A 25,530-nucleotide genomic window follows, 5' to 3' on the forward strand; every position below is an offset into this window, starting at 1 on the left:
CATATATCTCTAAGCACACCATCTTTAAGCACTCCCTGTCAATTCACACTAAAACAGGTCCCTTGCTGTCAGTTCTTGATTGGGCTGTGATCAATCTGATTGGGCTGTGATCAATCTGGAGGGCAGGGACAAACATTGGTCTTCGAGACAATCTTGATTAATACCTACAAATAAGCCTACTTATCGGAGCATGTTCGACAGGGGGCCCTCTGATGGTCAAGGTCAGAAATCAGAAATATAGGAAGGAAAATGAATAAGATGATGAACTCTATAAGGTGCTTCAAAGACTTACCTTAGGGATCCCCCTTCTTCCATATTTGTAGGTGGGGGTCGATGGTTGTTTTAAGGGAAATGGCAACTAGCCATCCATAACTGTCTATGTAGGATCAATGCGTAGTGTCTGCTTTGTTATTCCAGCATAGCACGATGATCTTGATGATCTTCTACCTTTTCCATATGATTTTGGGGATTTTCCATGCGAGATGTCAGCCGGTGATCTTGGGCCAGTATAGTCCCCGTATTAGATTGAAGACGTCCTAATTGTCTAGGCCATATCAGCCCTTATGACAATTGGTTCCATTATCATTCAAGATCAATCTTGTACCACGTGCCTCCAACTCTTGAGTCCAAGGTTAGCTTCAACTTAAATGAGTTAAGCCTTCTCCTTGACCAATGGCCATTAATCAAACCTGGTGGTCTTTTTTGGTAGTGATAGTTAATGAACCAATCAAATTTTTGAGGTGTCATGATTTTGAGCATGGTAGGCATGCTGCTCCAAGCCCATAACTTCCTACTCTTATCGATGAGCAAAACATGTAGGTAAGTGACACTATTAAGTTGATCTACATTCAGCGAAATCAACATCAGAATAACCAAATAAATCCAAAGAAGATTGTTTTGAATATCATAAGCCAGCATTTTGAGCATCAATCAAATATCTAAAAATTCTTTTAACAGCAATTACATATGATTCTTTGAGATTCGATTGATAATGAGCACATATATATATATGAATATAATATTGAATTTACGTATAGTTAAGTAAAATAATGATCCGATCATATTTCTATAAAGCTTAAGATCCACTGCTTTATCTTTTATATTTTGATCCAGCTTACAATTTGAGCTCATGGGATTACCAAAATCCTTAATATTCTCCATACCAAAATTTTTTAAATTTTTTTATATATTTACTTTGGTTTGTGAAGATCTTTTTATTTGATTATTTGATTTGAAGTTCGAAGAAAAAGATCCATTCTTTCATCATGCTCATCTCGAACTCACTCTATATTAATTTTATAAATTCTTCAAACAAAAACTCATTAGTAGTATTGTAGAAGGACGATACTTTTAATCCCATATTGATTATGACATTCATCAAACAAAATCGTGCGGAACCTGATATGAGCCAAAGCAGATAATACCTCACGAGCACAGGCGCAAAGACCGATCCATCTGACCTCTTGATCGTAATATTGGTGTTAAAGGAGGATCCGTCTCCTATTCACAAAAACAAAGCCCCCCTTGACTGGAGGGAGGCTACTGTGATGGGAGGATGATACCTTTAATCCCATATCAGTTGTGAGTCAAGAGGGACTCTAACTTATATGAGGATCAGAATTTTGTCTCCTGTGAGGCATCTTTTATATAGAACAAAATCATGTGACATTCGATACAAGCCAAAATGAACAATATCTCACAAGCGCCAAGCGTAGAGACCGACTCAGCCGACCCATCGAAGCCCCTTAACCGCAACACTACCCATCATAACAGCCATCTGGAAGCACCATTAACTCAACCACATTAGTGAGCTCACATTGTCATGACAGCAAATTCAAGAGCATTTGTATGGCAATCTAATAATGACAAACACTAAGAAAGGCATTAAAAGCATCATAAATCAAGAAAACAACCGGTATATGTAAAATCATATCAAAATAGGAGCGAACAATATATCCTTTCCAACCTTCTTGCATATGAGCATATATGTCAAAAAGTATCCCCTTTGTAAACCATAAATATCAAGAAGCACAATTAAGATAAACTACTCCAAAGAAAACCACCAAGACTGGACAAAAATGCAAATATATTTTTTTTTAAAAAAAAATCAAAAGAGTGCCTGGTCAAAACTACCAAGTCTCATCATTTGATTCATCAGTAGTGCCACATCCACCAGTTCAGCATCATCGACTCCATCAACATCCTCATCATCGTCTTCTTCATTGTCAGAACAAACCGGCTCATATTCATCATACCAAGGGCTTTTGAAAGACTGGATTAAATGACACTTGCGCTCAATACCTTCAGTTATATCTACTTTCCAGCAACCACGGATGTCAAGGACATGGAGATGACAGCAGCTAGTGAGAATGGCATCTAGCCCACGGTCGCTAAATCGTCCATAGGCAAGTTCAAGGTATTCAAGCTTTGGCATGGTATTGGCCACAGCCAATGCCTCCGACTCATCTACCTTGGCATCTGCGGTGCCATCCAGGCTCCATTCAGGCTCTGGTGGAGGCATGTTCCTCCTCAGCTGAATCAGAGACTTGCAATGCTTTCCCAGCGACTCGATGCCCTTGGAGGTGATCTTGAGGCAGTAGCTAATGTCCAGTACAGTTAGAGCCGAAAGTGATTCTGCATGCTTCTCCACCATTTCATCAGTTACTTCACTCATTGGAATCTGGAGGATATTCAGGAACCTTGTACTGCATAAAGGAAAACAATATTTGTGATCCACGCTCATGAAATTACAGCACTAAGTGGCCATGGCTCTCAGCATGGTAAACGGATATTTATGTCTGATACATACATGGACGTTTTATCTTTGATCATTTGTGTCATCCCTATAAATGCCTCATGAGGACACTCATGAAAGAAAAATGCTGAGAATCTCAATCCTATAGTCAGGGCTTTTTCTCATCGCAGTTGGCATGCCACATGGCACAAGAAGTCTGGGGCTTGATATTACAAACCCAACCTGAACTGTGCTGAGTCTGTGACTCGCCAATCCCCTGATGCCCTGCATTATGTCAGGTCTGAGGAGAGAATCTCTAGGGATTGGGCCAACTGTCTAGAGTACAATATTCTCAAAAAGAAATGGTTATTCCCTAGTACAGAACAGAACCTAATAATAATACAGGATACTATTAGAGTGACAACCTTCAGAACAGAAATTTTATGAATGGTCAAGAGGATGTCCAGAACGCAATTTACATTCAAGCAGTACAAACATTGAATTGAATACTATCCAGAATGCCGCAGAGACTTGAAACCTCAATCTCACTTGTCATGGTCCATGGATCAACCGTGTAAAGACACATCAGGACCATCTACAAAATTTTCTCCAAAGAAGATTTTTGGAACAATGTAAAAAAGAATAAAGACCAAAACGTTCCCTGTTTGAAAGACCGGTAGAAATGAAGGTAACAACAACCCAAGTTAGAGCATGCCAGAATACCAAGAGAAAACACAACTCAAAATAACTAAAATAACAAAATAAATCTCTCATCCACTTTGCCTTGGACATGTCTTTTTACTGCCCTGAAGTTCTTTCAAAGCCTCAAAGTGAACTAACAATATCTTCACTAATCACCAAATAAATCTCAGGGCATAATATATTTAAAAAAAGGTCCAGTGAGAGCTCAACGGTTTCATAGTCTTCTAGGTTAATTATATTGATATATTAACTGTAAAAAAACAAACATTAAAAAATTGACACATAAATACAAAAATTAACAGGGAAAACTTATAAATGAGCATCCCAGATCACGAAGAAGAAAACCAACAAGCAGCGCGCGCACCCCCCCCCCCCCCCCACCCCAAAACAACCCAACCCACCACAGAAAAAAAGAAGAAGAAGAAAGAGAGAAAAATATCATCTATTTTTCCATTAGCTTTATACTATCCGTTGCAGATTCTTCATTATGCTTTCTACGAAAATATGGAAATAACACTGAATATATCACTATATATACATAAGATCAGATTAAAATGAGAAAAGAATAGAAAAAGAGCATCCAGTGGGTCTACTAGCAACAAATGATGAAGGGAAAAAACTAAATTTTATAATATAAGTATATAACCCAGCTTCTTGGAATTCCAAGAGCTTGGGAATTAGCGTCAAACCATCTACGCTGTACACAATAGATATAAAAACTGCTAACAGAATTCCCAAAGCCTGGGTTCGAAATGCAAGTAAAAAAAAAAAAGAAAACATAATAAATATTAGCTACAGATGGTTACATGTAAATGAGCAATGCTGCCCAGTGATTTAACAAAGGATTCAAGCACGTAGAACAGAAGTATCGTACAAGGACTACGTCAAAGACTTGAAACCCTGTTTTTGAAACAGCAAATAGAAGGCATTGCTCGTATGAAGAAGGAAGAAAAGCATTAAGCAAGAAAAGCACATACATAATTTTAGTATGTTAGAAAAATTAAATAATAGACCACCAAGCAAAAAAAACCCATTCCCATGTTCCGTATCTTTTTGTGGGAAATCCTGCTCCTCTTCTACAGCATTTTGACCAGCAAAATCTCCATCAGCATCTAACTGCTTTCGGACAGAAAATTTCGACTTCTAATAAACAACACTAAAAAATAAATCTTATGATTAAAATCTTCTCGATTCATTTAATGGAAAACCTTCCACAATTGGTTACCTAAAAAAAAATCTACAATTGTTTTCTGATAATAAAACCAAGTTGGAAACCAGTTTTTTGAGTCATAACATAACAAATAAATTTATTTCAGCAGCTGGAACCTAAACCTATAAATAAAACAGCATCTACTTGAAATAATAATAATAATAATAATAATAATAATAATAAAAGAAAAGAAAAAAGAGAAAACTCCTCTTCCTTTGTCCCGCTTACATCTCAGCCCCTTTCCTTATTCCAATTTCATCCGTCCCCTGGAACATGACACCCCATATTGTTCCAAAAAAAAAAAAGAGGGAAAATCAACTCAAAATAAATTGAAAAATTAATATATGGATAAATGATTTTCAAAATTTTAATCACAGACATGGATAAATAAATATCAAAAACTTGAACACTTAACAGCTATCAACAAATAACACTTTCATAATAATAATAATAATAATAATAATAATAATAATAATAATAAATCAAGAAAAAATAATCAAAATATAACAAAAAAAATCACAAATCAAAAAAAAAAAAAAAAAAATCACAAATCCAATGCATTCCAGAAACTCATCTACAAAAACCGAATACTGCTTACTAGCACTACAAACCAATCCAAATGACCAATATAGAGAGGAAAAAAAAAAGAAAAAGAACATATACAAGAGTAAGAGAAGAAAGAACTAGTGAAAAGGGGGATGAAAATGAAGTACTGGATTCGTACGAGGAGGCGACGTAGGAGAAGGCAGAGTTGCCGAGGCGGTAGGCGGAGAGGCGGCGGAGGTTGCCCCGGCTGCGGCGGACGAGCCTCCTCACCGCCGAGTCGATGACGTCGGAGCGATTCACCCGGCGGCACCACTGCTCCAAGTCTATCTCCGCCCAGCAGTACGGCCCCACCACCGCCTCCCGCCACCCCCGGCACACGAACGGCACCGTCCTCGACCTCTCGTCCGCCGTTATCCTTCCAAATATCAACGCCAACACTTCTGGACTCATCCCTTCGGACCACCTCCGCCCAACCTCCTCCCCCTTCTCGCAACCACCACCGCGGCCTCCGCCGCGCGCCACCCTCTTCATCTCCCACTCCATCGGTCCAAAAGTCCCACGCCTAATCAGGGACTCGGCCTGCCTCCCTTTTATAGCGAGAGAGACGACAGATCTGTTGACACGCGTCCTGACAATTTGAGTCGGACGGCTAGGACTGTTTTTTTCCCGCTCTCCCCTCACTCCTGATCGTGTTTCCGGGTACCACAGGTAACTGAGCGGGCGCTTCCGCTACGTTGGGAAATGGCCGGTAGATCAGGCGCTGGGCGGGTCGGACGTAGCTAGGATACGACTGGCTCTTTTATACGACACGATAAGATAAAAAGTTTTTTTTTTTTTTTTTTTGGGTTTGTTGTTGGGGGGGGGCGGGGCGGGGGGTGTTAAAAGATAAAAAGTTTGTTTAATGTGCTGTTGGTTACCGCGATCCTCGTTGCTTGCTGCTTGCCGGAAAGGTGACGAGGAATGAGGCGCTTCTGGAGCGTCTTTTTCCCGAGAGAAGAACGGAAGGATATTATGGAGGAAAAAGTGGGCATGTGATCTCGCGCCATTCCAGGTAATGTGCACGGATAAGTGCTGGGGCACAAATATTCTGTGTTCGCGTCCGTTTTAATTTGCGGTTCACTCCGAGGTTATAATTAATTATTAATAAGTTTTATGAATTAATGTTGCCTCTTTGTGATGGCGATGGAGGTTTTAAGATGAAGGTTTGTCATTTTGATCACCAGACTGTGTTCTTTCATTTTAAAAGGCATGGGAAGTTGCCAGTCTGTCCACCTTCGTTACCCCACTTCATGCTAAGTGCATTGCTCATATGAAGTTTTATCATTTAATTCGATGATTTAATAGTGTCTGACAATAGGAAATGCTGTTATACAACGTGGCCATTTAAAAGATGCTATTATCTCAACCCACTAAACCTTAATGATCAAAATGCCTCAGATGTTTGGAGGCTACCGACAGCTAGGAATTCTTATTTTATTCGCTGTTACAATTAATGGTAGCCAGACTTGCACTTTTCTAATTTTGCATTTCGAATTTGCTATAAATTTTTCTCAGAAAATTGCTGTTAGATTTTCAAGTGTATAAAAAAAATAAGATTACATATGCAGAATTAATAAATAACAATATAAACAGTGCGTACTTGAATTTTTTTGAGAGGGCATGTGAGGACGATAATACATTTCCCAGCGGAGGTTCTGAGGTTTGTTTTATTCTCAAAGAGAAAAGTTCCTTTTGTTAGTTTTCTAACTAAGAATTCACAAATAATGCGGAAGTTTTATAATTTCTTCGAAAAAAATATTGTTGGCCTATAGTTTCATTGTAGGGATTCCCAGGTCATTTAATGCATTGGTTATTTGCAAGGTCTATGACATGTAAGGTTTTAAACTAAAATAAATCCAGGGATTCTCAGTTATAAGTACAAGAATTAGACTATTCAACTGTAACAAAAAGAAATGCATTATACCTTGCCTAACGATTGAGAAATATAACTTTATCCTATTGTTGCTGTTGCGAATCAGTCTGACCATGATGCCGAGCGACTGATCTACTGGAGGGCTTGAGTACTGATTGGCTAAACAAACCAGATGGATCGGCTGGAGAACTTGATGTACCTCCAAAGATATGATAGGATGGTCATTCTGCATGGGTGATGATGGCTTTGATTCCAATCGCTCCTAAGATGATACTAAAAAATGAGATTATGCTCAAACTTTCATGTCGATCTTCATATGAAACTGCATAAGATAAAGAAATTTTCTTGTCGGAGAATGTCCGATGAGAAATCTTTCAATACCTAAGTCCGACAAAATGTTAAAAAATAATAGAGATGTTACGAGAGTGACAAAGTGACAGCACACATGTATGAGGGCGCAGAGCACTTACATGAAGATTCTACAAAAGTGATTTTTATAGATGAAGATCAGCATCCATCGTCGAGAAACTCGAACGTATGGATCTATTATTTATGGTAGTTGATCGTATGTCGCAAAGGTCTCCCGCATGCGTTCCACTATGCATTAGGCCCTGCGCATCTCATCCTTGTGGTTATACAGATTGCTCATGATCATGGCCGAGGTATTGCTAGTTGGGGGAAGAATTTAAATTCTCTACGTACGCATCTCTAGGTCGGCCATGTAGCAAGGACTAGACGATCAAAGGCTTCACAATGAGCTATGATTGGTCAGTCTGCCACATTACCCGTTGTTGGTTATAAAATGTGTATCACTTGCTCTGCATTTTCGAGATAGAGGTAACTTATTGGCTTGGATGATGGAAGCAGACTCATTAACGAGGATGACCAACTATGGCAAACCATGAAGTCAAGCCATAGTATTAGGCCGTGAAATCAAGCCGTAGCAGTTGTCTTTTTGGTTTTATCATATAGATCTTCTTGTTTATGAAGGATGTGCCAGCACCTGCGCTTTTCGAAGCGGTATCATTCGTGGCGAGAGTCTCAACATAATGAGTAGATGTCTAGTTGATGACTATCCAGATTATCGTTCGAGGATGAATGTCGTCCGATCAACATATATGTTGTGTAGATTGGCCGGTGTAGGTGAACCACTAGTTTGTTGATCTGAGGTTCTGTATAAAGTGAGAGACTGATGCATCTCCTCCATTTGGGTCCTCTACCATATTCATGCCGAGAGAGAGAGAGAGAGAGAAAGAGCTTCACCATAACCAAGCTGTGGTTCTTATTTTCCCTTTGTGCCCCTATCAGAGCTTTGCAACCTTATCGTAGTTCTCCTACCTTCGTCGATATTTGGTAGGTTCTTTGTCCCTCCTGCTCTCCTTAGGCCTTCTTGAGACTTTTCATCTTTCTTCTGCTTTGTCCCTCCATTCTTTTGCAATGGATCCATCACTCGAGGAGTAGTCCACAGACGGCAAGAAAGTGAGTCGTCAGGGCTCTCTTGATTGAGCTTCTGTAGGGTAGGACAAAGCCCAGTCTGAAGTCATCTCATATCTAGATGCTGAAAATTATATATGTCTTGGAAGAGTTCGACCCCGATTGGATCCATCGAGTGATATCACCTTTAGAAAATCAGACTGCCATCTATGAGGAAATGTTAAAGGGGGGACTGAGGTTCCTAATTCTTTAGATTATCGTTGAACTATTGGCTTAGACTAGCTCCTCCCAACCCAACTCATCCTCAACACTTGGAGGATAACAGTCTGGTTCTTCTGCTTTCTGAAGCTCCATGGGAATATTTTTTTCAAGTAAAGATGTAACCTCAGAACAAACGATGGTGGTTACTTTTCCGTAGGAAACACTATAACATCCTTCTTTTTGGCCCTTTCTCGGTTCACGATTGGAAGGGCCAATTTTTCTATGTCGCCTAGGTAGATCCGTAGAGCTTTCCACTGCAACGGAAGACGCTGAGGAAGAAGGTGTTGAGACTATTTTCTATCCTATTGAATGAGTAGGAAACGATCGGCGTCCTTTGACAGATGAAGGCTCCAACCTTTGCGAAGTTGCTCTATGAGGCGCCTTTTGTGAACACTGGTCTCGATTATGATTTTATTGGAGGTAATTCTTCTTGCTTTTATTTTCTTTTTTTAGAGTACTACAACTTGGTAGGCTGACTTTTTTTCTTTGATTTTGCAGCATTGAAGTTTAAAACCGATGAGCTATTTGGCACCATGAAAAAGGGACCCAACAAAGCTAGCCTATTAGAGAGGAGGAGGAGAAAGAAGAAAAAGAAGATGGGGTAAGGTTGTTTGTCGCTGTTGCCAGGCATCTTGTTGTGTCTAGCTCGATAAAGATTGTGAGGGCTAAGAAGGGGTCTATTAAGGAGGGATCACCTAAGATGGAGGTGGCCGCTGCTTTCTCATTTCTGCCCATGCACCAACCATGGATGCTCGTTACGAAACAGTCTTGTGACCTGATTTTTCTTGAAGAGCGATGCCATTCTGGTACGAAACTATACGAATTAACCACAGAAACCGGTCTCAAATGAGCGAAATTCTTATGTAGACTTAGTTTACAATAAATACTGTAGACTAAGTGAATAAAAATAAAAATGAAAATCATATTTTGGTTGATAGATAATTGAGAGTTGAATTGTATTTTATTTATTATCTTATTTTATTGATTATTTTATTGGTTATTATCCCAAGTCAATTTCTGATCATTCATCAACTAAAATATGTTCCTGATCTTTATTTTTATTATCTTAATTTACGGTATTTATTGTAGGCTGTCCATACAAAAATTTCGGGACCCATTCGTTAAGGACGTTTCCATTAGCCAGTCAACGGGCGTTGCCCTGATTCGGGAGCTATTCGTAAGGCGAGGCGAACTAGGGCCAGGGCCGCGGGGGAGATTCGAATATTCAGTCCGCACATGGCGTAGACTGTCCAAAATGCCATCCATGAACTGTACAACCACAGAAATGCCATCGGGTTCGTGGAGCATTACATCATTAGAGGCATAACTCGTGCTGCTAGGTACTTTGTAGTGGACGAGGGCCATTTTCGTCACTGAATTTCTGTACATAACACGATGCCCTAGAAACCCGGACCCGCCATTTGCGATTCGTTGTCCGTTGGAACGACGCGAGGAGGTGGGAGGACTCCTTGGCGGGTTCCTTCTTCCCTCCCGGCTCGTTCGATCGATCCCCTTCTCCTCTTCCTCCTTCTGCTCCTCCTTCCTCATTCAAACTCTAACCCTAGGTGTAGAGACTGTTCCCTTTCCAAGTAAATGGATCTCTCCGAGAAATCTCGTCAATCGCGGCTCCCGAGTTTCCTCTATTCCCCGTCGGCTACCAGGACCCTCGGCCTCCAGAGGGTCTTGAGCAGGAACCCTAGCTCGCCTTCACCTCCGCCGTCGAATGGCGCCTCATCGCCCGGATCTTTCCTCATCCAGGCTCCAAGAGAGCCGGGGAAGATTGAAATGTACTCGCCGATGTTCTACGCCGCCTGCACCGCAGGCGGGATCGCCAGCTGTGGCCTCACCCACATGGCCGTTACGCCACTCGATCTCGTCAAGTGCAACATGCAGGTGAGAACGATCTGTTTGCTTGGGGTCTCGGATCCGGATATTGGACCATTGGTCCCGTGTCTTTGGGAGCCGTGAGGGATTCGTGTTGGATCGTTGATTTCATTAAACTATTGATTCTTGTTACTTCGTTTTAGGACTTGTACTTGGGGCTTCGATCCGAATAATAGAGCGATGGGGTTCCATTTCTTAGGGACCCTTGAGGGATTCCTGTTGGATTGTTGATTTCTTTGGCTATTTATTCCTTTGTGTTCGTTCTAGTGCTAGAAATGAAGTTTTCCCAATTTTCTTTTCCCAACTTTCTTTGCAGGTTTTTACAATCATATGCATTTGAATTATCGCCCGTTGGAGGTCTGGATCTGCAAGTAGATTCAAAGTTTTCCTATATTCGGTTCATTTTATTAATATGGTGTTGGAATATATATATATATATATATATATATATATATATATATATATATTCGACCTATTCTTGCTTTAGTTTCTTTAAATGAAAAGAAAAAAAAATCTGAAATGAATATATGAAACCTCTTTGGTTATGGATTTTGTGGATCTGGACTTATTATCGATTGAGTTCTCCTGATTTCTATATCCTTTGGTGTTGAATGAATTTAAAGTACCTTCTGGAGTTAAAATAATAATTATGCTTTTGATTTGTTGGAAGTTCCTTGCCTTCATGTATAGCTTTTTTTCCCCTCTATTTCTTAGGATTATCTTGCCCGTGAATACCTAAAATTATTGGGAATTTGAACTTTCTTATTTATTAGCAGATGAATCTGTTTGGTGTTGTGTTTTGGGCTTGTGGTATGTACATTTTAATATGAATTCATCCCCAATATCCAATCTTGGCCTCCTTCGAAGTGGATGTGATGAAGCTTTTCGTTCTTAAGGTTATTGGGGAGTTCTCTTGTTTTAGTGTACATCTTTCTTAAGGTTATTGAGAACTTGAAATTTTGCTTGATGAGTGGCTGAATAGTCTTTTTGGTTTGTTAACTAGTATCACTCACAAAATTGCATTTCGATGTAAGTGATAGTGGATTGATCCATTTAACATTAATGCTTTATTGGGATTTTTCAGATTGACCCATCTAAGTACAAGAGCATCACATCAGGATTTGGTGTCTTGCTTAGAGAGCAGGGACCGAGAGGTTTCTTCAGGGGCTGGGTGCCAACCCTGCTTGGGTACAGCGCCCAGGGGGCATGCAAATTCGGGTTCTATGAATTCTTCAAGAAGTACTACTCAGATATTGCTGGACCTGAGTATGCTGCCAAGTACAAGACCTTGATCTACCTTGCTGGTTCTGCTTCTGCTGAAGTGATTGCTGATGTTGCTCTCTGCCCCATGGAGGCTGTGAAGGTGCGAGTCCAGACACAGCCAGGGTTTGCCAGGGGTTTAAGTGATGGATTTCCAAAGTTTGTCAAATCTGAAGGCTATCTGGGGTATGATATCTTCTTATTTCTGCTTGTCAATAGCTTGGTAATTGCTTTTTTTTTTTAAAATTGTAAATTACTAAAGTTTTCTTATCTTAATGTGTGGAAATGCAGATTGTATAAAGGTTTAGTTCCACTTTGGGGGCGTCAGATTCCTTGTAAGCAGATCCTCCCTTTTTCATTTCCAGATCCTGGTTGACATTATATTTTGTTTCTTTGTTTTTCCTTTTGATTATTATGTGCAAGATTTGGTCATTTGTATGGTATATGAAGTTCTGATGTGCGAAAATACTTTAGATAATTGTAATATCCTGGATGTTTGTTTTATTCTCAGTTCTCTCAGCCATCGGAATGCTGCCTTGTTAAACTGGTTATTTGAAAGGAAGAATTTAGATGCTTTAAAATTGATTTAACTGATTAGTCTAAAATTTTGTTAAGACTTGTAATTTCCTTATCAAAAAAGTGTCTTTGCGTGTAATTTAGCATAGAAGTTTTTCTGATGCGATAAAGTGCTCCAGTGCACACATTCATGAGTGTGCTATTTCAAATGAGAATGATTTTTGTTTTTTTTTGTTTTCTAAATTTCTGGTTCTATACTACTAGTAAGATCAACCATATTCAAGAAAGAAAATGGTTTGGAAAACACAAGCATGGAATGGATTTTCCTCAATATTTTTGAAATTCTAGTTTCATAGTTTTGCTAACTTCGCTTCATTTTTCACTGGTCTTTGTGTATATGAAATGTTGCTTTAAAACGCACCTTTTTCTTGTTTTAAGCACCAAGATAGTGTTCTTTGGGTAGCTCAGCTGATTTTCTTTCATTGTTTTCCTTCTTCCTGCTCGAACTGCATGGATAGTTAGCTTTCAAACATTCATATTGGATGCATGATTGAAGCAAGTTTTAGTTTTTCCCATATCAATTCCTTTTAAAGAAATTGTCTTTATCACTGTAAGTCACTTATGAGTCAGGTATGTGTGACCATCTCATGAAAAGTTTAGCTAATCATTTGTACAATAGGACATGAGGAAAGATGTCATAACCAGCATCATTCAGTATGTGCATATATAGAGGATGACAAGATGCTCGCATGTTTCTTTCTCTGTTCAACTGTATTGGTAAGTTAATTGAGTTTTTCTTCATTTGCAAGTGCAAAAAGGAAAAAAGGAACTGATACTGAGGTAAATCACATTGTCACTGAGAACATGACAAAATTTAGCTGATAAATGAAGTGAAGATTGGATTCAAGCCTTTCTTAGTTGCAACTCTTGATTCCTGTGCATGACTTTTCTTCTGCACACTTGTTTGTGAGGATGGGTATCCCAAGCATTTTAGTATGGCTCTTCTTCTTAAATGGGGGAACCTTCACGAGCTACCTTCCTGTGATCATCTGTGTTGAGCTTTTGAGCACCAGAAAATATATATGTTGGCGACAGGTTTCCTATTATGCTCAATGACATTTTGTATGGTTTATACATGTAACTATGAATTTTTTCCTATTTTTGGATCCCTTTTTTGTCCCCTTGTTGCATTCTACCTTTATATTGGTGTGCACACAGTTCTTGAAATCTATTCATGCTTGTCGAGATTTTATGTGTGTATATCTCAAATCGTCCTCTCTTCTTGAGTCTTCTATTTGATTTTGAATGTGGTTGCACTCTAGTGAAGTGGTCTGCATGGTTCAACTTTGAGGCATATTCAGTGCTCTCTTTATGCAAATGCTGAATTACCAATTTTATTTAAGTTTCCTCTTATTTTGCAGGAAAAAGAAAATGGATTTTATTATGACTGGCAATATTTCTTTTTTTTGATTGTTGGCATCTTAATTTGCTTGCCACACTTGTGATGCTTGTTTCATTTGATTTATAATGCATGTTTCCATTTATAAGTATGATGGTTTGCATGATGCAATGTATTAATGCAACTTCTTTTTAGTAACTATTGAATTTTACGTCTTCAAATGTTGGCTCATATTCTTCACCAACTATCTTAAATGTCTTGCAAAGCTCATAAGAAATGCAAGTCAACGTTTTGCACTAACATCAAATTTGTCTTTGATTCTTGGCCTTCTGTTGTTTTGTATGTTTCTCATGTGCACATAGTTCTTGTAATCTGATTGTGATTTCAGGTTTTGAAATGTACATATAGCAAATAATCCTCTCTGCTAGAGTCTTCTCTAATTGAATTTGCATGATGTTGTAGTTTAACAAAACATCAACACATAACCACTCAAGCATGCTAATCTTTTGACCATCAATATTTGTCATCTATCTTCATGCATTTTTCCCTTTTCAGTTGAGCATATGCCTTGAATATAGGGCATTATTAGAGACACTTGCTCATTGATTCTTTTTGCTTCTCTCATGATGTGCATCCTTCTCATTCGTATATTGTTAATTAAAACAGGGTATATTTGATATTGTAATAAGACTTTTCTTGTCTCAGTTAGTATCATGATGCCCAATTTTGGAAATAAAATATCAGTATCTATCTATTGTTTAATTGCTATACCTACATATTTCTGCGAAAAACAATTAGTTTGTAAGAACTGGTTTTTGCTTATTTATGCAGCCTAATTAAAAATGCAGAATATCTTGTGACTTTGTTGGTACCATTATTATTTACTAGATCAGAGAGATGAGAGCCATCTTCTAATCAACATGAAATGTGTTCTTGGTAGCTTCTGCTCATAATATGCCAATTTCATGAGTAATCAACACACAATAATAAAATTATGGCTTGAATTTATTGTGAAAAATTGGGTGTAATTCCACAAAAATATTGAAATTCTGTATAAACAATGAAAAAAATGGCAAGACTACTGCTTTGTTTCCTTCTGTGTATTCAAATGCTTAATGATGCTTGTCATCTAATTCAAGGGTATATAGCAGCTTCTATGGCACATTTGTAACTGAATTCTATATGCAGATACTATGATGAAATTTGCATCTTTTGAAACTATTGTCGAGTTAATCTACAAATATTCAATTCCCACTCCAAAGGACCAGTGCAGCAAGCCCCTCCAGCTGACAGTGAGCTTTGCTGGAGGTTACATCGCTGGAGTCTTTTGTGCTGTTGTGTCTCACCCTGCGGATAACCTTGTCTCATTCCTTAACAATGCTAAGGGTGCAACTGTTGGTGATGTAAGTCCTGTACAGTTAGTAACTATTCTTTTTCTTCTAATATCTAGGATGATCCATATTTATCATTTGTAGTTTTTATCTGCTATGATTTTTTTCTAGTTATTTTTATTATCGTTGTTCCTTTTTCTGATTAGGCTGTGAAGAAGCTTGGGCTGTGGGGCCTTTTCACCCGTGGGCTTCCTCTTCGTATTGTTATGATTGGTACCCTGACTGGGGCACAATGGGGAATTTATGATGCTTTCAAAGTCTTTGTTGGCCTGTAAGCGCCTCTTGCAATCTTATATTGCCTTCTTGCTGATCAGATATGCTGTAGTACCTATTCACAATCAGATCCTAATTCTTTGAGATTTTCTGTAGGCCAACCACAGGTGGAGTTGCTCCTGCTGCAGCCACGCCAGAGCTTGCACAGTTGAAAGCTAGTGCATAATTTTCTAGAGATAAATCATAACAGATTTCTGACATTAATTTTCTCATTTTGGACGGCAGTGTGATATTTGCCCTGAAGCAATGCATTGTTTGTTTTCATATTTTTGGGGATGGTTTTGACTGCATCCCTTTGGCTTGCTAGACTTGTTAAACAGGTCAAGATAGAATTTGGCATCATAGCAAATGAAAGCTTATTGTTAAATAAAACCTTTGGTCTCAGTTCTTATCCTCCAGACATTCGGGAAGGATTTCATAATAAATTCTTGTCCCAAAATTGTTGTTACGTTTTCTGAATGCCATATTGCAAGCCCATTTGTGCCATGCAGAATCTTGTTGGAGTATAAAGCAGATCTTGGTCACTTCTGTCAAGCTGACTCTCTGATATTTTAGCCTCAGTGCTTCGAGCTTTCTGGTCTATCTGCTCTTCTCTCAGATATTTTCGTGTATGCTGTGGTTTCTTATGTTGCGTTGACTATCATCATTCTTCTTGCTTGGTTTAAGAGGCTTCTTTTGTGGTGGTGGTAAATGATTGTTAGTCTTGGAGGATCCAGTGAGTTTTAATGTTTTAGTAGTTACTCAACCAGCAAATAAGGGTGAGGATGTTTTGTGTTCTAGCATGGTAATTACTTTATTCTGCTGAAAGCAAGCAATTATTTGTAATTAATGAGCAGCTTACAGGATGAGTTTGTAATCCAAATTTTTTCATACATTTTTAGTTCTTTGGTGTAGTATGGCTCTTGAATAATGAGTAACATGGTTGAAACTTGAGAGCATACTCAAGATCAGGTATAAGATGCATGGCTTGCTTAATGTGACTTTCTGGAGATAGATCTTATCCAGAATGCTTTTTGCTGAAATTGGTCAAATGCAATGAAAAATTGAAGAATGGAAGGCGGAAGAAAATGAAGAAAACGGTAGAGTTTGAGAGGGCAAAGGGAGAGGGGTAAGTAACTGGCACCTTTGTTTCCTATTTAGATCCATAATTAAACCCTTGCTAAATTTCTTTCAAATTTTTTCCAGTGAAATCTTTAGAGATTTTCTGAAAAAGAAAAAAGTATTCATTGCCAAGCTCTTAGACAAGATTCTTATGAGTTTCCATCATATTTTATTTTGCTCTTTTGGAGCTTTTCTCTTTTTGTTTGTCATTGTATTCCTACTTTTCTATTGCACGCCAGTTTCAATTAGAATTAAAACTTTGGGGAAGATCCATCCAAGCTTTGTATTGGAGTGCATTATTGTGAAAGCTTAAAAATGACTTGAGGATGATTTTGGTGGATTTTCATTAAGAAAATTAACTGGATTTTGATTGTTCTAAGTATAATTTAGGAGAAATTATAATAGAATTCTGGAGAGTTGCTTGAGAAGTTGATGTAAATGGCGAATTTGGAGTCAAACTACTATAAAAATCTGTATTTACCTGTGCTTTGGCTACTCTCTTCTTTATTTTCATTTCTATTCTCATATTTTCGTTACATGATATTGCTCTCGCTACACCACCATTACTTTATATAGTTTAAACTCTATGTATACTTATTTTTAAATTTTTAAAAAATTCAATTTATCTTCTTGAGTTGTCTATCTAGACAACAATTAAGATAAACCAAAAGTTGATAAGATAATGATATTATATCAATCCAATAATTTTAGAATGATCGTGCTTATATGTGTGCATAGTGGAAAGCAACCAACATTAGTTATCTGAACTACTAAGGAGTGGAGAATGTGGATAATAAATGTCAGAGCGGATAGTTATTTCATTTTAGTATAAGTGTTGGAATTGAACTTTATTAAAAGGACATGTCAATAATTAATTCAATATATTTTTTGTTTTAATTTTACTCTAATTGTAATTTTTACCTTGGGAGCATGTACTTAGATTTCTATCAGAGTTCAATACTGTACTTATATCATAACATCTTGCTACATCCTTACCTAGCTATATGCTACACCCCTATCCAATTTTAAAAGCATGTGATGATGGAGAAAGTCTTTGAAGATCCAGATATTTAGAACTATGCTTCTATTTATCCTCCATTTGATCCCCGTCATTATCTTTCTGGCTGATCAAACATCGGTAGCACATCATGCATGCTAATCTTATTGCTGCTAAGGCTTGACACCTTTTCCCACCGACCAACCAAGTTCTTTAGAACTCCAATTTGTTCGTCTCGATGGGATAGAAGAATATTAATAAAGCAGTTCTGGTGTGCTTGGTGGGATGGAAAAAGCACCAACATTCTCTACGCTCTGTATCACATATCACATTCAAATCCGAAGCAAGCAGTAGCCAAAATAAATACTTTACATAGTAGCAAGGACTAATGATCGTGGTAAGCATATTCTGGAAGATATTTTTATCCACAAAAACGAAAGAGAATTGCAGATAAAATAAATCCTACATGATTATGCTAAACTGAAAAAGAAGTGAATTATCATACAAAATATTTATATTCATGTGGAGAAAATTAATTCAGAAGTAGAATAGTAAATTGTAGCAAATTCAACAACATGACTTGTAACAAATAACAATAAGGCCTGTTTGGGAAGGATAAAAATTTTATTTTATATCCTAACTAACTACTGTTTAGTTAGATTAATTATAAGATTGAAAACGGCTAATTCTATTGGGGAAAAAAAAAATACCCCCGTGGATTTTTTTTTTTTTCTGAGGTCATCGGGTTCCCCTCCTCTCCCAAGATCCCGTTTTTTTTCTTTTTCACCATTCCTTTCTATCACCCACCTCGCGCACCCTCTCTCTCCTCATCCTCCCACTCCATCTTCTTACCGCCTCCTCCCACGCTCATATCTTGCTGCCCTCCTCGCCGTCACCGTCGCTGCCACTGCCGTCGCCGTTGTGGCAATTCCAGTGGATGCAACACCCTGAAAGCCAACGATTCAACATTTCAGACCGAGAAGGCCCTCCACTCTCTTCTATGTTAGATCTCATATAAACTTTGCTCATCAACTGTTTGATCTTATACTAAGGAGAAGATGGTTTCTCTCTTTCTTTCTTGGGTTTTTCACTATATCCTTGAAAAAATTGCTCTGTTTTACATTGCTAGATGATTGTAAAAGAGATATCTTTTTTTTTTTTTTTTTTTCTGATGAAGATCAGTATTATCCTTTCTATGTTTTTGAGTACTTTAACATAAATATAACATATTGTTATTTGGTGTTGTATGTTTAAGAGTGATTCTATCATAATCTCCTTATATTTCAATTCATCCTGATTTATTTAGCTGAACAATGGCAACAAATTATTATATTGGTAGTTTTTAATCTAGACTTTTTAATGTGCCATTACATAAATACTGATAGACATACACATCCATATTCACAGATATAGATGCATGCACGCACGTACAATCAAAAGTTTATGTTATTGTCATACATCTGCAAAGGCATGCTGGATCTAGGAAGGTTTATGTTATTGTCATACAGAAGTGGTCTGTTCTCGCATGTTGATTTGAGGAGATGGATTAAGCAGATTAGAAAGTATGCTTCAAACCATCTACAAAATGGGGAAGCTTTTTTTTTTGTTCTCCTTCAAAAAGGCTTTTAGATGGATGCTTAACTGTGCATTTTTTCTTTTTATTACTTTTTGAGTTTCTGTTAGACTGAGAGACTGTGCTATAGACAGTTGTAGATGGTGGGTTTCTCCAATCTCCAGTAACCTAATCTAAAGATGGGTCTTCTCTATGATGGCATTTAGGATTTGCATATTCTCATCCAAGAGCTCTAGTGTGGCCTAAAGTATTTGGAATATTCAAAAAAATTAGTTCATTCATCCAAAAACCTTAAACAATATTTGACAGCATTTTGTGTAATGAGAATGCCTTTTGCTGTTCAAATTCATTTCCTCCTGGAAAAGTAAAAGAGAGATCTCTTAGTAAAACATTTTCTTAATTTTGAGTACCAATTTCAGTTGATTGTAAGTTCCTTATAATTAGAAATTTTATTTCTAATTTTGTTCTTTTTGCTATTGTTTTCTCTAATTTGAAACTAATATTTAATCGATATACTTTTTTATTCAGTTGCTGCTGTACTATGGCAAATGCTAGAGCACAATGGAATCCGTCTCTTGAAAAGGGTCCTGTAGACTTATTGCTTGAATATAATATTTCTCGTTATCAAAGATAGAATGGATGAACAACTGAAGAATAGAATAGAATAGTAGATGGCTTGAAGAAGTTCTCCAAGTCAAATCTAACGAAGCAACAAGTCAAGAAGCATGAGGCCCAAATGAAAAGAGATTACAAAATAATAAAAAACCTAAGAAACAAACATGGAATGGCATGGGACCATGTTAGGGGCATGTTAGTTATTAGCAATGAATTTTGGGCATCACTTATCAAGATTAGTTTTAAATATATGTATATTATATAATAAGCAATATAGATGATAATTATCTTCTCTTAACAGGCAAACCCCAAGCTTAAGAAGTGACAACATAAATCATTCATATTATGATGCCTTATCTAGTTTATATGAAGGTATATATTTTCTTATTTTTTTGTGCCCTCTTGATATTCATTTCTTGAATATAGTGCACTAATGGTGAAAGTTTTTTGGAATAGGAAATATTGCAGAAGGACAAAAGAATTTTACATCCATCAGATCTAGAAATGTAGATTTAAGAGACACTAGAAGTTTATGACTTTGTTGGTTCCGTGTGTCTAATTTTTGTTCATGTCTTTAAATTGGTTACATGATTGCATTTTATCATCTCTTTTATTATAAAAAGATAAGCTTGTGTTCCAATGTTCAATAAAAGAATCATAGGGAATCTTAATTATATGAAGCATATTTTTATTAATATTGTTTCTTTGAAGACAAAACTATTTAAGTTATATATTATTTTAAATTACACATCATTTTAGTATGATCAAGTACGTCGATTTCTTGTCTTCAAGTAGTCATCCCACATTTTCCTTGCTATCTTATCTTGTAATATGTTGCCAGCTTCTTGTTGATAATTCATTGATTCAATATCACCATCATATTCTTCATCACCATCAGGAACATCAATTACTTCATTTAGATTAATATTATTTGGTTGTCGACTTAACCATTCATCATCTCCATTAAAAACACTAATAATAATATGTAATACAACCATTGTAGTAGCAATCTTAATTTGAGTATCAATAAGATAAAAATTTATAACTTTTAGAATAGAAAATCGCATTTTTAGTATACGATCTCTCGATATGATTTCTAAGAAAGGCATGACAGATATTAAATATATTTTTTTTTTATTTCATGGCTTCGCATTGCTACTTTCTTGCTCTCTAATATGATAGCGAACCCCTCCATATGGAGCAATAAAGGATGGTGTATTTGCATATCCCACATCTACAAGATAAAATTTACCTCTTGGTATATAAAAACTGTTTTTCAAAGCTGATTCTAGGACTGTTGCATCTGGAGCTGAACCTTTCCAACTTGTTGAAACATATACAAACTGATGGTTAAAATCACATGCTAATACAATATTTTGGGATAAAGTTGTTTTTCGATTTTGATATGGAGGGACATCTTTCTCTGATACAGTAACATGTATATGAGTTTCATCTATGGCACCAATACAATCTTACAATATAAGTAATAAAATAATTAAAAAATATAATAATTAAAAAATATAAAAAAGTTATAATATTATTATAATGATACATGAGATATAGAGCTGTCAATTTGTGTTGGACCTATCAGATTGGCCCGCTCTGCCATGTAAATGGGGCGAGTCAGGTTTATATTTTAGCAACCTGTTTAAAAGCGGATCAAATGATCCGTCCCGTTTGTGTCGGCGGGTCGGGACAGATTGATCCATCTTTTTTTATTTATACATACATACATATATATATATATATATATATATATATATATATATATATATATATATATATATTTCAAAAGAGGGTTCTAATATTATTGAAGAGATAATTGATGAAGGAGAAGAAGAAGATGAAAAATTGAATAATGAGGACCACAATAATGATATGGAGGATAATTTTTTGGGACTTTGATTTGCCTCTAAATTAGTTTGAAAAGAAACTTAAAGTCTTTTAAGTTTGGGTTACATTAAGTATTTAGTTTAAGTTTGACAATTTCATTTTATGACTCTAAAAATTGAGACGTGAGACTTTGACAGGTTAATTTGAGCTCAAATTGAATATCAAATTTAATTTATATTACTGTTTACAGTTTTTTTTTTTTTTGAATTTTGATGGGTTAGCCTGTTTAGCCTATGGCCCATGATGGGTCGGGTGGGGTTGGAATTTTTCTAACTCATCAGTTAAACAGGCCAGTCCGTCTCGATCCGTTTAGAGATGGGTCGGAGTGGATCGGGGTGGGCCGGCTCGTCTTGACAGCTAATGAGATATATCTTAAAATAAGGCCAAATTGATAGTTGTTAATTTTTGGATGTGTAATAGTTGGTGGAAGAGTGACATAATCATACATGAGTCCTGTAATTGCATTAAGAACTACTTGGAAGTATCGATGAATTATCTCACCACTATGTTGAAAACGTTCTTGCAATGCCCGATTACTTGCATTTCTAGAAAGTGTACACACGAAGATTGCAAGTTGTTTTTCCACTATCACACTTCTAGTATCACTTAAAAGATTCTTTTGTCATAAAATATTTGTAAATATCTCAAAAATAAAAGGATCTATACGAAATTCGAACTTGCAACGATCTTCATGTTCTTCAAGGATTTCTTTAACCCACAAAGCATAGGTAAGAATTGAAGTATGACATGGCCTTTTTTCATAAGCAGCATAAACTTATGATGCTAGTTGGAATAACATCATCATCTAATCATCTTCATTTCTCTTTTGGTTAACAAGCCATTGTTCTTCATCAGAGTCCATTGTGTAGAACAACTAAGATTTTTTTCTTTTAACACAAAAATAAGGATAATAGAGAATTAAAGAACAAACTAATTATATCTTACTATGTTGATTAGTCATACATTACACATGCTTATTCATGTTTATTGTAAGTGCCTATTCACACTTATTATCATAAGATTGGTTAAAAATTATATATGATATATACATATTCTTTTTTATTGTAAGTGCCTATTCACACTTATTATCATGAGGTCAAAAAGGTAAAATTACAGTATGTTAGCTTAGTACGGGGCATATTAAGAATAGAAGTAAAAGGCTAAACTTAAAATAATATTTTAAAATTTAAAGATCTTTTTCATTAAGTAAAGTGATTTTAAAGTGTTTATCTTATTTTAAAGTAATAGAATTAAGGAAAAAAAAGTAAGGGATAGAGAAGGAATTGGGAAGAAGAAGGAGGGAAGGAGAAAAAATCCTAACTTATCGTTCAAATATAGGATAAGATTATTTACATAAATTTTTTTTTTCAATAAAATTTTTTGTATAATCCTATAGAATTAAATTCTATATCATATCATCATTTTTATCTTAAGATTAAAAATCCTAAATATCCAAAAAAGCACTAATAGTTCATACTTTATGATCATTACCTCCAACAAATGACACCACAGATTTCTTAACCATGTTGGAACAATTTATAAGTAAATTGTAAATTCATAAATATTTTGAAAAAAAAGTTTAGTCACTTAGGAAAAGTTTATTTATTTATTTGGTAAGGATTAAGGAGGTGAAGCCTCCAAATGGGGAAAAAAAAAAAAAAAAAAACAAGAGGAAAATCAGCCTTTAATAGGGATGGAAAACTGGAAGTTCAAGATAACATGCTGTTGAGCAACAGATCGGATTCAAAACCAAAGAACGGAGCCAGGCCCCAAGGTAAACCATTTCCTTTTGAAAAAGTGAAAAACACATCAAAACGAATCCCCAAAACTCGCTTTCTCCTCGCCGGCGTCAAAGAAGCGCCCATCGCCAACCCATGGCCGCGATCGGATGGTACGGACCTCTGATCGATCTTTCCAGAGCGGGGTCTCACATCGACGACTTCGTCCAGCTCCTCGTCTTCGTCCGCCGCTGTGAACCTATCCAGGTCCGCACATTCTCCTGCTATCCCTTTCTCTCCATACGGTTAGTCCCGTACAGTTTTCCAGGTCCGCACGTCCTCCTACCATCCCCTATTATCCTCCCACTATCCCCTTTCGTACAGTTATTTCCAGGAGGAATCTTTTATACTTTGTTCATTTTTTTAGGAGTTTTAAGAATGCTGTGAAAGTGCTAGCGTCATATCATTCTTGTTTATTATACGCACTGCCAACCATAAACATCATAATCTGTTATGATGCTGAAGCGATCCAAAAAAACACTTCAATTTGAAAAAAGAATGGCAGACGGTTCCATAAGAAATAAAAATGATAGGATCCAGGGTCTCCGTCAACGGCGATAAGTGATACAAAAAGGAAAATGGTGGTAAAATAACAGATGTTTTTGGAATTAAACTTTCAAATCCTTAGGCTTATTTCTTATTGGTTTATTGAAGAAATTATCTACGGGTCACTCCGCTTGTATAGGTTTCCTAGTATGTGTCCATCAAAGAAGAAATAGGTGAGGCCTGCTTGGTGTTGCTTCGGGTTTATTTTTTTTGTTTTCAAAAACCCAAAATGAAAAATGAACTAGGCTGAAGAAACATGTACCGTGAAACATTTTTTTCTGAGGCTGTTTGTAGAATCTATAGTGCTTTTGGTAGAAAAAAATTATTATTCTCAAGGAGTGAAATAAAAGCAATGAGTAGCAGAAGTTTTGTGCAAATGTGGTCTTCACTAATTTGCAGAGGAATGAAAACACAATAAACAACAAGAGTGCGATAGATGCCCCAAATAAGTCGGACAATCCCTATTGTATTTGGCCTCCTTGTGAAACAAAGCTCTCCTACTACAAAGGGCAAGCTGATCATTCCCCTGGTCCTCATGCCAAACTTTTCTTTCAGATCGTGTAGCAGGGAAGCCCGAAAACTTGTCTCCCGAAGAATTGTAAGGCTCCTAATTTGCATCCTTGGATTTTAGTCACCAATAGAATTTTGTTTTCCATGATATCCAATGAAGATAGCTTGTAGCTGATTTTTTTTTATTTCTACATCATATGTGATATTCCCCCAACTATTCTTGCAGGAACAACACATTGCAAACTTATTGTCCTTTAGTTTTAGTGGGGAAATTAGCTGATGTACAATCAGATCATGCGCCCCTATATGAAAAACCATGGTAATAGCTTCATTGGGGCATGAGACATTGGTCGACACTTGCCAATAAAACTATAGGGGTAAGAATGCCTATTTTCAAACTTAAAACTTGACTGCTTCTATGGTCGTTTGCTTGCTGCCTTATTCTTAAGTGGGCCTAATAGAGATCGTTACACAAAGTTTTTAAGGAAAATCTTGGTCCTCCAATTTTTTTCATCCACTTGATACATCTTAGTAGCTTCATGAGTACAGGAAGCACTGAATTATGGAGATAAGCCATTTAAAATTACAAAGAATGTGTTCTTTGTTGAGGAATGCTAGGTGGTATTGTACCATTATGCAACCAAAAAAAAAGTTGATAGACACATTGCTTTCAGTCTATCTGTTATGGAACATGTCGATGGGTTTCCAAGGATCACTTAACCACCTATGACTAGCCATCCATTTGGTATTCCATGATCACATACTATCCTAATTGCATTTCTCCATTTTGAGTTTGAACCATCTTGCTTTAATCCTACGGATAACATGCTCTTTAGTCTTCCTTTTCTTATGAATACCAAAAATAATTACCCTTAAAAAATCACTCTTAGACACTTCATGATCCGCAATTTTCACTTCACGTTCGTCTCTATTTCTAATTTTACCTTTATATTTTAATGCATTCTTCCATAAGACACATTCTTCCATGTTTCATT

At 36.7% G+C, this 25,530-nt stretch overlaps 3 protein-coding genes and 1 pseudogene across 3 annotated transcripts in view; 2 read left to right on the forward strand and 2 right to left on the reverse strand.

The window, feature by feature from the left end:
- Positions 1-1,812: 1,812 nt before the first annotated feature.
- LOC105060945 (F-box protein FBW2-like) lies at positions 1,813-6,238 on the reverse strand. Its single transcript, XM_029260665.2, has 5 exons — positions 6,110-6,238; positions 5,371-5,921; positions 2,120-2,705; positions 1,967-2,044; positions 1,813-1,872 (listed from the first exon to the last, which is right to left on the reverse strand). Exons 1-5 carry the CDS (start codon positions 6,236-6,238, stop codon positions 1,813-1,815), a joined length of 1,404 nt encoding a protein of 467 aa, XP_029116498.2.
- A 3,973-nt stretch (positions 6,239-10,211) lies between these two features.
- LOC105060918 (mitochondrial phosphate carrier protein 3, mitochondrial) lies at positions 10,212-15,970 on the forward strand. The gene is made up of 6 exons (XM_010944796.4): positions 10,212-10,692; positions 11,768-12,129; positions 12,235-12,278; positions 15,047-15,261; positions 15,396-15,520; positions 15,619-15,970. The coding sequence occupies exons 1-6, from the start codon at positions 10,393-10,395 to the stop codon at positions 15,686-15,688; spliced, it is 1,116 nt and encodes a 371-aa protein (XP_010943098.1). The 5' UTR covers positions 10,212-10,392; the 3' UTR covers positions 15,689-15,970.
- Positions 15,971-18,358: 2,388 nt separating this feature from the next.
- The window catches only part of LOC105060917 (uncharacterized), a 70,525-nt gene continuing 63,353 nt past the window's right edge, over positions 18,359-25,530 (forward strand). Inside the window, exon 1 of the mRNA XM_019845920.3 lies at positions 18,359-18,622. Within this exon, the coding sequence (XP_019701479.2) occupies positions 18,558-18,622 (65 nt within the window). The 5' untranslated portion in view covers positions 18,359-18,557. The remainder of the gene's footprint in view (positions 18,623-25,530) is intronic.
- On the reverse strand, positions 20,110-23,566 carry LOC140853279 (uncharacterized; annotated as a pseudogene).

The sequence above is a fragment of the Elaeis guineensis genome, chromosome 13 (assembly GCF_000442705.2).
Source record: "Elaeis guineensis isolate ETL-2024a chromosome 13, EG11, whole genome shotgun sequence".
Classification (NCBI taxonomy): Eukaryota; Viridiplantae; Streptophyta; class Magnoliopsida; order Arecales; family Arecaceae; genus Elaeis; species Elaeis guineensis.